This window comes from Crocodylus siamensis, chromosome 5, assembly GCF_052110815.1.
Source record: "Crocodylus siamensis isolate JL-2025a chromosome 5, ASM5211081v1, whole genome shotgun sequence".
NCBI classification, from domain to species: domain Eukaryota; kingdom Metazoa; phylum Chordata; order Crocodylia; family Crocodylidae; genus Crocodylus; species Crocodylus siamensis.
Genome location: NC_143399.1, coordinates 43194238 through 43206538, shown reverse-complemented (window position 1 = coordinate 43206538; position 12301 = coordinate 43194238). Strand labels below are relative to the sequence as shown.

The 12301-nt window shown below is 39.9% G+C and overlaps 2 protein-coding genes across 2 annotated transcripts in view; one reads left to right on the top strand and one right to left on the bottom strand.

The window, feature by feature from the left end:
- LOC149863982 (uncharacterized) overlaps window positions 1-12301 on the top strand; it is a 119476-nt gene that overhangs the window by 80724 nt on the left and 26451 nt on the right. The window lies entirely within an intron of this gene.
- TNFSF18 (TNF superfamily member 18) lies at window positions 4557-11991 on the bottom strand. Its single transcript, XM_090048587.1, has 3 exons — window positions 11772-11991; window positions 7106-7136; window positions 4557-6088 (listed from the first exon to the last, which is right to left on the bottom strand). The coding sequence occupies exons 1-3, from the start codon at window positions 11919-11921 to the stop codon at window positions 5721-5723; spliced, it is 549 nt and encodes a 182-aa protein (XP_089904713.1). The 5' UTR covers window positions 11922-11991; the 3' UTR covers window positions 4557-5720.

The following is a 12301-nucleotide window of genomic DNA, read 5'->3' as shown; positions in this document are numbered from 1 at the left end:
CCAGTATGTTATCCAGTGCATGTATTGCAGATACTACATCCCTAATCAGAAAAGGAATTATTAATTGTTTTAAAGACTAAGGGAAACACAGGAACTGGGGGTATCCCATGGCACAAGTTTAAAGTGAGGCTTGAACTTACAGTTCTGAATCAGTAGCAAGATTGCTTAACTGCTGCCACATTGCCACTTAGTTATAGGTGTAATATTTTTGCATTTATCCAAGGTTTCCATAAGAAAAAAAGAATGCAATAACACAAAAATCCCATTTGGATTAGATCCACAGAAGTTTAGGGCTGAAAGGGAACTTATGAGCCCCCCAAAACAAACCCTTTTTTATCACCCAACAAGTAGTTTTCTTGCAGTGTCCAATGTGGCTAAGTACAGGCAGTCAAAAAGCCTGAGGCTGAATCGATTTAGTCTTTGCAGGTTTGTCTAAATTGCAGAGATTAAACTGAGACACAACTGGACACATATTTGGTTTTGATTCAGGAAATGTAGCCACATGCCCACAGTGGCTCAGAGCAGAAGGGTGCTACAGCATGTCTCTCTGGCATGTAGCCAGCATGGGCTGTAAGTTCACTTCTTCTTCCTTGTACCCCCTAGCTCTCTGGGATTTGCAGTCCAGACTCACATCAACAGGACTCTTCATGTTTCCAGGCACAGGCAGGGGCTGCTTCCAGGTGTCTCTGGGATTTGTAGTCCACAGTCATAGCCAGCAGTAAGTTTGAGTGGGGGAAGGGGTGTTTACCCCCCCTTCCTGGCCCCAGACCCCAGCTGGGGTTTCCTGGTGGAGGTGGTCTCTGCCCCCCCTCCGCACCCCTGGATCAGACAGCGCGGCCCAGCCCAGGCTGGAAAACATGTTGGCATGCTTGGGGACTGTGATTTAACTTGAACCAAGAAGGGGTCTGGGACAGAAATTTCATAAATCGGTTTTACCCAAATCAATGAAGTCTGATACTACATTCAATCAGCTTTAGCTTAAAGCAGTTTCAGCCATTTTGAAACTGATTTAGGTGCACTGAATTTATGTTTTGTTACAGGTTTAAACCATTTTCTGATGACTTAAACTGGTTTATGTGTAACTTTTGTCCCTAGCCTTTGTGTTCAGGAGGAAAACCAAGACACTTTTAATATTATCTGTAACTGTTTCCAAAGCAATAGAGTCACAAACCTAAAAAAAAATAGCTTCCAAACCCTGCCTTGCTAAATGATATGTAAGATCTTTGTCATATTACCAATCCCATTGTGGTTTCAAGTACTGTATCTCATTCTGGCTTCAAACTCAAGCCACAGAAAACGAATGTACGTTAGAGTGGGAAATTGCATTCTTTATGTATTGAGGGTCTGTCTCAATACATATTGAAATGCAAGCTCAGAATCCAGCAATTCAAGGTTTTCAAATTAATTTTAGACTGTAGGGTGCAGAGAAAGGCAATGGTACATCAGGGCAGTGAACACAGCAGAAAAAAGAAAACAGATCCTGCAGATCTCAGAGAATTCCTCTCTGAAGGCAAAATTGACCCTGTGCCTGTAGATCTAGCTGCTGTTTCTAGAGATGCAAAAAAATCTGTAGACTATATCTTGAATACTGAAATGTAAATATTTATACATGTTCTATTTGCAGTATTGCACCTGTTCATGAAGTTTGGGTTGGCTTCATTTTATCTGTGCTAAAGAAGAATTAAAATACCAGTTTTTTTTACTCTGTGTGAGTTAAAGGCCCTTATAAGATCTTTCAACCTGTTATCCACTCCTGTCTGAGCCCATGTAGCATATTAAACATCTGTCACAGCAACAGGGCTAATGCAAGGATTTTTGCCACCCTTGGTGTCATGCCTCCCTGTGCCTGACTGAGCAGATGTGGTGTTGCCTACCTGCCCAGAACACCATTTTTGCCACCACCTACAACTTGCCACCTTAGGTGGCCACCTGTACTGCCTGTCCAGTCCCACATAGTAAGGTTATGGAAAGAAACTATTTTAAAAAATAATAAAATTAACATTTCCAATTAAACTTTTTTCCAATCAGACCCAACAGATTAGGTATTGTACAATCTAATTTGTTGTCTTTTATGCTCCTTTGAACTAAATTTCCCACAATGTAAGTCACATGGTGGCATTAAATTACATTTTGTTTTACAGAAAGATGGATTATTATCCCATGTTCCTGTATCACAAACAAAATATGCGGAGTGGCAAAAGACATTGCTCTTCCTTCAAAAATGTATGGGATTTTTAAAAAATAATTTTTGCATGAGCCACTTGGCTATAATATATAAGTTTATCTGATAATCAGATAAGCATGTTTTGAAAGTAGCAGAGAAGTAGGACTATAACAGTTTAAACATTTTAAAACCTTTTTCTCTCTAGGTTCTAAAGATGACACCCAAGGTACCAGCACTTGAAAAAAATGACAGATGTTACTGATGAATGCAGTGTACTTTAAATGTAACTTTCTCTTGTCAGATTCATGTATAGTAATTTCACAAACTTGCCTGGCACTGATTACTGAAGGGTGTAGTCAAAACATTATTGTGCAAGTCCCTCTCTGCCAGAGCTCTAATGAGAAGGGAGTGGAAAATCCTGTGCTTCTGTAATAGAAAATAAATAATTGTTCACTGTCGAGTATACAGTAATTATTTTACTATTCATGGCAGTGTGATCTAATCCAAAAAGGATTTTTGTGATATTGCATTCTTTTTTTGTTATGGAAACCTTGGATAAATGCAAAGATATTACTATCCATTACAGGCAGCCAGTTACTTTAAGTACACAAGTATCATTTAAGTTAATTAATTTAAATCTGAGTCATTACTTACTATAAATGTTAGCTTAAGGTTGTGTTTATAACCAGGCTGTCTCCACTTGGGATTGACTTTTTTCATTTACAGTTCAGAACTCCAGACAATGTTGGAACTGGTACATGTGACCTTCCTGTCATGAGAAACAAAAATTTTTAAGGTCCAGAGTTGGTTAGCTGTGTAAGTCTGAAGTCAGGCAGTAGGCAGGCATCTTGGATATTGCATTTAAAGGTAGCATTTGTCAGGTTAACACACAGTTATATTTCAGACACCAATGTTTTACCTCTTAGATCTAGAGCAGCAGTTGACTGTGGCATCTCAGATACTACCGTGTGATAACCTCAGGCATACAATGCTTTTTTTAAAAATGAAAACCACTGTAGAGTCCTACACCATGCCAGTGATAATTAAAATATGCATGCAACTCAAAAACAGGGTTTTTTTCCCAGTCATCCTGAACCAAATGGATATCATATCCTTAGCAATGTACACCCATGCTTCCCCCTGTTTTTACTGCTAGTAGAAGTGATAAGGGATGCCTCGTCTGGCCAGCATAAGCCAAACCATTAAAAGGTTATTCGCATCATGCATCCATGTGCTTCTGGACCATTATTGATAGCAGTAGTTTTATAGGATTCCTCACTTGCTCAGTATCAACCAGTCAGTTATGATCATGTTTGCAACATACTGGCACACATTTTCTGATTACTACCAAAATTGTAGCAAATGAGCAATAACAGTGCTTTTCATACACAAATCTTTGATGAGCATTGATTCACTGCAGCAGGTGCTTTTCTTCAGGTGGGCAGGCAGGAGGGAAGATGAACCCTTGTTCCTGGTGCAAGAGCCAGTTGCAAATCTAATGTTCTCTTGAGCACAGAGACCACCCCCTCTGCCCCCCACCCCCCCGGCCTTCCAACCACAGCCAGGCTAATAGTAGCAAATTACAACCAAAGAAATGATGGTGCAGCTCCTGCAATCTCTTTTCTTATGGAGGTATAGATTGAGCCTCTTTAATTTCTCCTGAGTTAGCACAGCTCCCTGCCACCTCGCTTCCATGATGCTAGCGCATTCAAACTGGCCTTAACATTTTCTGATACTTATTGCCTTACTCGGAAATCAAGTCAATAAGTAGTAGTATCCCTGCTTACAAATGGAAGGATTGTTGATCAGATGCTGCAGCCCCAACACTGGCAGAGACCAATGGAGTTTTGGGTAAAAGAGTGGCCTTTGTAAACTGCCTGGTTTGTCCAGAAATAAGGGAAAAGTACTTTTGCTATTTGAACAAGATCTTGAGATTAAGAGGCATCAGCAAAGTCAGAAAAAACAGAGATCACTCTGTGTGTGTGTGTGTGTGTGTGTGTGTGTGTGTGTGTGTGGTTGGCTGGGTGTCCATCTCTTCGAGAATGGTTTGTATTAAATGGAACACTGTTTAGTAGCCCCCTGTATGGAAAGCAGGTGCCTAGTTGTTTAAAGTCACAAAACATAGAAAATAAAATCATAATAGTTATAAGCACCTACCCGCCCTTGACTCTTAAATCATGATTCTCTCAACCCACCTCTGTTTTGTTTGAGTTTGTGTGCTTGTTTTTCCTGTAATTTGTTTCAAGGAAATGTTTGACATGTTTGTAATCATTTGATATGGTTACCTGTAAAAAAACAAGCACTGGGAATGCTTGCCCAGTCAAGGAACAGAAACCATATCTCACAACAGCTGACCAGAAACATAGCTGAATCTGAGTATCTTGAAGCACTTTATAAAATTTATTTGAGCCTCACAACATCCCTGTGAGGTAGGGAAATATATTGTTGTTTGATGTACATAGTGGGAAATGGGGGCACAGAGATGGGTATAACTTAACCAAGGTTATGCAGAGAGGTAGTAGAAGAGGCAAGAATAGAACTCAGCAATCACAGTCTTGAACAATGATAGCATACGCTACCCCCTCTGTTCTTTTTTCTACAATTATTCATTCCCATCGATAGGTGACCCTGAATCCCACAGGTGTTTCTTTCTATCTACTTCATCTAGTATCAGGCAACTAGGCATTAACAGTTTTTCAAGCATGATCGATCCCCTGTCTGCCAGATGTTGCCTTATTCCACTTTTACAGAGTTGTTAAGTTCAGTGTTAGAATAGTTGACACAAAATGGCTAAGACGCCTGCTGGAACTCTGAATTGTATTATGGGTCCATGTGGGTTCTGGATGCACGGTTCTAAAAGAAAATATAGATATCTTTATTTGGTCTGGATTGAAATCCTTGTATGCTGTGAATCATCAGTGAAGATGACACACTGTAGGGAAACTGGGAAAGATCTAGTTTCTTTTGATAAATATGTATGTGAGAAAAGGACAGAAAGAAAAGAAGCTGTGTTTGAGTCCTAGGTGATTTAGGAATTGTCCCTCAATCCCAATTTAGCTTTAAACTGTTTGCTCCCTAGACAGGACTCTTTGTGGGAAGCTTATATACAGAACATTACATCAAAAGGATCCCCAAGTCACTTCACAAAATGTATCAATGGTGATAGCTCTTCTTCACCTCTAAAATGCAGCCAGTTATACAGCAAGAATTTACTATAGCTCAGAAACGTTAATATACTCGGCACTACAGCAGAACGTAGTGACTATTTTTTCCCCAAGACCTTCTGACTGGCACCTTGCCTGTATCAAGATGTTTCATTCCTGCATTCATGATGTTGTTCCAGAATTGTCTGTCTTTCATTTCTGGTGACAATTGGACAATATCCATCATTGTTACTGGTATCACAAAGCCATGTCTTTACTGAGTGCCTGTTTTAGTCACTTTGACAAGATGAGTAGAGGACTGCTAGAAAAACCTCTGCTTTATTCTTGGGTTTGATATGGAGAAAAACAGCAAGTTCCTTGGAGCGTGGCAGGAGCCACTCAGGAGTGGAACCCTAGTGCATTCTGAACAGCCCCCAGTAAGTTATATTGCTTGAGATGTACATCAAATTGTTATTGAATAAAAGGTACAGCCTTTCCCCCTTCTTCAAGAAATGTGGTCTTCCAAAACTGATTGTGGAAGATGTGTCTCCACCTTTTGGTCCAGTAACCTTGTCAAGCAAATAATTCTTACTGTGCAGCATTATCGTAAAATTGTCATCATTGATACTATTGAGACGGTGTACTGAACTGTACACAAAGTACATGCCATCCTGCAGGATCTCCAGCATATTATGATTATTCTCAGTGATGTTTTGCACTGAATTACTGCAGTTTTCCATGTTCCATTTCCAGAAAACGATGCCAGTGGAATTTGAAGGCCCTTCCATGCAGAAGCCAAAGGAGAAGGGCAAAAAAGACAAGGAAAAGAAACAAGTTGGTTAATTTTATTTCTAAGTCCAGCCCATTTTCTAGCTTTTCCCTTGTTGTTTTATTAATACTTTCCACTGGCTCATTTCCCTCTCTTCTCACCATTTTTTCTCCTCTTTGGTTTGAGTTCTTTGTAGCCTGGGTTATAGTTAAGAAATGAGGAAGAAGGGAAGGAACATTCATGTGTTTTTTCTCAGAAGATCTTCTCTAGAGAAAGGACCTGAGCTATACAGTTCAAATCAGCTAAAATGGTTGGACCTGGGGGTTCTGGTAAATTATATAAGACCCCAACCAAGATTCAGACCAACACCCTGAAGTAAGGGAGTCTTCAAGGCCCAGGTTTTGGTCAAACCTCATTTCTAGAGAGAAACAAAGAAATGGTGGATTGCAATTCATGGAGGAGACCCTCAGCTTGGTGTAGGTCAGCTTGGCTCCATTGGACACAATCAGAGGTTGAAGTAAGGGAAACAGGAAAGCTCAAGCCTTCTTCCACAGCTGAAAGGAGAGAAGGTTTCCCTCTCCCTGGTTTATGTCAGCTGTGTGTGGTTATTGCACCTCCTGTTTCAGTCTGCCTGGATCATGGAAGTCAGCATAGCTTGTGTACATCACCACAAATAAGGAGCCAGCAATGCTTTGACCCACTTTATTCTACCCTCTTTATCAAGTGAGAGGTTGTTGTCTTTGTGACCAGCAAATTGTGTGTTTTTGTAGGTCTCTTCATGGATACTGGGTACATGGTTAAAATCTTATGGTGTAAAGAAGTTAGAACCAAAGTGCACCCAGTATTAAACTGCAAACACTTTGGGTCTAAGTGTTTGTGGAACACCCATTGGAGTAGAGTTTCTAAGCACTAGCATGATATCAATAATATGTTGGTGATCATATTATTTTGATTTAGTCTCCTTTGGTGAGATATAAGCATGGTAAAAAGAAACAAAACTAGAAGCAACTCCAGTGCCTTGATACTTACAAGTTGCATGAACCCAGCAGATGTCAGAAGTCTGCAGAAAGAAAAAAAGTTTGAGTTATTATATTGGTAAATATAAACAGTGACTTTTATACCTATCAGATAGTGTTTAATTGGCCTGTGAGAACAATCTCAAACAGGGGCTGACTGTTTCTTTTATGAGAGGAGACAGTATGGAGTCTTATTCAATTGTCTTCCCCCTTCTATTGACAAAGGAGCTGTCAATTGATGCAACTGGCATCTTTTTCTCAGGCTTTTTTTCCTTTTAAATATTTGGGATGGTTTTGGACTACCTAAGAACAAGCATCTGAATGTCAGTGGCTCTGCCCAAGCATACAGCCTGGGGAATGTAACTCATCTGTGCCCAGTAACTTCCTGCCCATGGCAGAGGACCAGACTTGATGATCTTACAGGTCCCTTCTGGTCCTTCGGTTCTATGATTCTAAAAAGGTACCTTTTCTTTACTTAGGTAGGCATAACTGTATCGTTCATACTTCCATCTCATTTTAAAGGTTTCCTTCACTACTGTAATATCTAGAACAATGATTCTCAACCAAGGTATCATGGCACCTTGGTTTGTCTGGACATCCTTTCAAGGGTACTGCAGAATGCCACACCATGTTAGCACTATTAGGTGTGCAAACAAAATAAACCCAGAGATTTTGACTAGGGATTTATGCATAGTGTTAAAAATATTCTGACTTGATCTGATCTTTCTGAGTTCTTTGGAACAGAAGAATTGCTCTATTATTTTTTCTGTAGTTAAAAACGAGTAAAGAAAGAATTGGCATTTTCTGAGGGGTGCCTTGAGTCTAAAAGAAGTTAAGAACCCCTGAACTAGAGTATAATTTTTTTAATGAAAACTGAGAGTCTTGAAAATAGTTGTTATGACCATCTGAGTACCACCTGACTAGTCCTTTCTACAGCTCCATCTCTACTGAAGACAGCCCTACAGCTTCAGAAACATTGCATTGAAGAATTGGCTCTTGGTGCATTACTTAGCTGAACTACTTCTTTTCTCTGGGCACATCTACACAATACACTTAGGCTAGGGACGGACATTACACATAAAGCAGTTTAAGTAATCAGAAACTGGTTTAAGCCTGTAACAGAACAGACATTCAGTGAATATAAACCAGTTTGAAAATGTCTGAAACCAATTTGAGATAAACCTAGCTGAATGTAGTATCTGACTTAACTGATTTGGGCAAACCAGTTTAGGCAATCCTTCCTGGCTTAGCCAGAGTCCCCTAAAATCCCAGATGTTTTGCAGTCCTGGGCAGGGCTGTCTCTGCCCCTCTGCTCCCCATGCTCCCTAGCTGGAGCTCCAGCAGAGACTGTGGGCATAGCAGATTCTGCCTGGCTTCCCTTGCTGCTTGCTGCTCAAGCAGGGATTCCCACTCTCCCCTTTCCCACAGCACAGACCATAGATAGCAGACAGGACAGTGTCCACTTAGGGTTTTTTGGAGCTAATCAACAGGTCACCTAGTAATGTCCCTCTGTTCCTGCCTTGGAAAAAGTTGTTTAAGAAGAGCTTGGACTAATGAGAGAGGCTTTTGTTTTCTTGATGGGCTGCTAAATGCTGTCTTGTCAACTCCCTGCTGGCTCCCTCACTGGTCAGAAGCACCAAGGGGGGGAACCCCTCCCTAATCAGAGCATCCTGCCAGGGCTCCCCCTCAGCTCAGCACTGGGCAAGGGAAGGCAGAGCTGCTCTAGCACCCCTTGCTTCTAGCCAGAGCCACTGCAGGCATGTGCCTGCATTTCTTCAGTCCAGAGGGAATGTCTGTATGGTTGCAAACCGGTTCAGCCTAGCCAGGTTAGACTAACCTTCAAAGATTGAATCAATTCAGGCTCAGGCTTTTTAAATGTTTGTCCCTAGCCCTGATGCACAGAAGATTAATTCTATTGTGCATTACCATGGCAGGTAAAACCCATGCTAATGTGCAGTAGATTTAGTCTAATGTGCATTAACATCATTTAAAAACCATTCATCTGTGCTAATGCACAGTAGCACCAATTACAGAGCATTAAATTAAAACAGGTACCCTTCTGAGATACAGGTATTACAAGAATGCCCTCTGAGAAGTGCTGGTCACATCAGTCCTTAACTTTAGCAATATCTGTTTTATTTCTGGGGTTCATTCAGAAAAGTAACAACTCTCATCATCGTCTTCATCATCATCCTCTATTGTTATTGCTGTTGCTGTTGTAACACTTCAACGCTCCAACTGATAATCAGAACTCTTGTTCTTATAAGTATGGAATGCATATATTATTAAAAACACAGCCTATGCCCTATAAAGCTTATAATCTAAACAATTTTTCATGGGAATCAAATAACCTGGAACTTCAAAGTTTTTTATGCTTCTGTATTGGTGTAGATTTGACCCCTTATCTCTGGGCATGAATGGCTATGGCCACTTACTGTAGCCATGACAAGTCTGGGTGAATTTCCTTAATAGGGAAATGTACAGTATTTTTCATTGACCTAAATTAGTCTAGGGCACAGTCACATGTATCTGTGAGTATTATCATTTTAACCTACTGATTTCTACTGAATTCCCATAACCAGTGCAGTGCTTCTATTTAATTCCATATTCTATTAACCCTGGGTTTTCATTGTAGTATCTGTTCATCTTCTTATAACATTTAGAGAAATGACTCCTTGTTCAAGAGACAATACAATTGAAAGAGCTGTTGGTTATTAAATGAGCCTTTCCTTTCATAATCTTACCCATGCCCACAGTTCAAAGATCATTCTACTTGTTGAGATAGCTGCCAAAATCATGGCGTGTCAAAACGTCTTAGCATAAAATACAGTTCTGATCAAACACTTTGCCTTTCTATAACATCTTTCATTCAAGAATCTCAGTGCTTTGCAAGCATCAGTGAATTAATTTGCACAGCCCAATTTACTTTCTACATTTACAGATAGGGAAAAGGAAGCACAAATCCAAATCAGTTCATCCAAGATTCCTATGACACTGGCAGAACCAAGAACAGAACTGAAATCTCTTGCATTTTACTACTTCACTTTAAATACTAACCTATGCTTCCTCTCTTGCAACACTTGGTATAGCAGCCACAACATTTTATTCTTTCCACTCTTAAACCAGCTGCTTTCTAAGTGTATTTTCAGTGAGGGTAGGAGGACACACTACTAAAGGTCAGATTGCAAACAATTGACTTTAGTGAAACTACTTGTGCTGAGTAATGGCTCAACCTGTTGAGTGAAGAGGCTACAATATGAACCTATGTGATAAGTTTGTAAATAAGTTCACTCAGTGACAAGAACCAAGAGAGTAAACCAAGGAAATACCAAAATAAGCAAACATGAGGTCAGATTTTCAAAATCACCCGAACACTATAGGAGCCTGGCTCTTTTTTGAAAGTCATTGAGAAGCAGGCCCCTCATTATGAAAGTCACTACTGAATATGGGCCCTAGACTTCCTAAGTCACCTAGGAGGTTTTAAACATTGCATTTATATCAAATAAATCATATACTGTGGATTTTGTTTTGCAGGTGGATGGGACTTGATAAATTGATCTTTTCCACATCTAATTATTTTGATTTTTGGGGGGCCTTAGAGAAGTTGGAGTTTATTCAAACTGTGTTCTCTCTGCAAAGGAAAGGAAAAGGAAAGAGGTGAAGCTCATGTGTCTTTATCACATGTGAATCTCCCATCCATGCAGTGCAGTTCTGGACAAAGTACATGTCTCTGAACTCTTGCTGTATGATTCCAGAATGGGTCAGGACAAAGGAGGAAGTACTCAGGACAGCTAACTGGAAAAATAAGGATGTGCCAGAATCTTTGAAGATGTCTGTTCTGAGAAACAAAGCTGCTGTGAGTGCCAAGCATTACAATTCCCATAAGTATGGCAAGTGCTCCTTATTTTATAGAAATAATCTCCCGTGTGACATCGACATTCATGGCATGTCTTAGGCCATGAACGTCAGGTCTTCCTCATTAAAGAAAGCAATGAGGAGTAAATACATGGAGCAACTCTTTTCTATCATTCTTTTCTGTCTCCCTCCCTCTCTCTCTCTTCTCAGCAAGGGACTGAACTGGGTGACCGTGCAAGGTCCATTCCAGCCTGCTTCCTATTTTTGTATGATACGTTTCAGAAGCAGAGAGTAAAATTCTGCGCATCAGTGAGTTGTAGCTTTTGAAACTTCCTATCTCTCCCCTCATAAAAGAACACAGAAATACAGAAGCTTGAAGTCAAATAATGAAATGCAATAGAGAATTAGTCTTAGTGACCTCTAACGGGAGTAGCTGGTGTTAGTACTTCGCAAAATCAGGTTCTAGGTGGTTGGATGCATGTTGAACCAAAGGACTTACAGCTTATCCTGCACTTAATAATTGTTACCAGTTTATTTAAAATAATAATAAAAAGAATATTGCCACAGTTGGCACAGTAGGATAGGACAGATGAGAAGGAAAAACCTTGATTTGGGTTTTTTTTTAAATGAAAGCAAAATGAAAGAAGTTTTCCCCAAAGAAATGGTGGAAACGCCATCTTTTGAGACTTTGAAAGTAGTCTGGATAAAGCATTAGCTCCAAGACAGAATTAGAAGGTTGCAATTACTTGGTTCTATGAATGAAGCAATAATAATTAATAAATATTCTATATACTGTGCTTGCTGGAATTGTCTTTTTTTCTTACCTGAGTAGGATGGGTAAAACAGCAGACTATGCAAAACAGGACCAAAACCAGTGTCAAAAGGAAGAGAGAAATCAAAATACAGACTATCCGATAGCATCTACAATTCTTTTCTTTGGGACTCTTCTTCTCCAGGCAATTTGTTGTTTCCATGTTGCTTCTTGGAGTTGAGATAACTGAAAACAGAATAGCAGTAACAGAATTTAAAAGGAAAAAAAAAGGACTATCAGAATTCCTGAGCTCCTCACACCAAGAATGAGCCAGCCCTGAGCAATGGAAAGCATTATATGCTGGTGCTTTCCCTGGCTAGAAGTAGGAGGAGCTCACATAGTGTTTCATGACTATTTATCTGCTAAAAAAATAATCAGCCAGTATTTCCCCATGAAACTGAAGTACAGAGCGGAACTCACATTTGGCTTGGTGCCTGAATCAGAAGCTCTGAAATGAAACTCCAGCACCACTGTGCTGTAAAAAAAAAAAAAAAAAAAAAAGTCAAAACAACCCAGATCTGAGTTTACAAACCTCTTCAGCAG

Bases quoted from the DNA above. Each gene is read 5' to 3' on its own strand.
- TNFSF18 (XM_090048587.1), bottom strand. From the start codon at position 11,921: ATGGAAACAACAAATTGCCTGGAGAAGAAGAGTCCCAAAGAAAAGAAT. The intron at 7,137-11,771 runs GTAAGAAAAAAA...TTCTTTCTGCAG, and splicing joins GTTTTACCCATCCTACTCAG to ACTTCTGACATCTGCTGGGT. The intron at 6,089-7,105 runs GTAAGTATCAAG...TCTGCATGGAAG, and splicing joins CTGCTGGGTTCATGCAACTT to GGCCTTCAAATTCCACTGGC.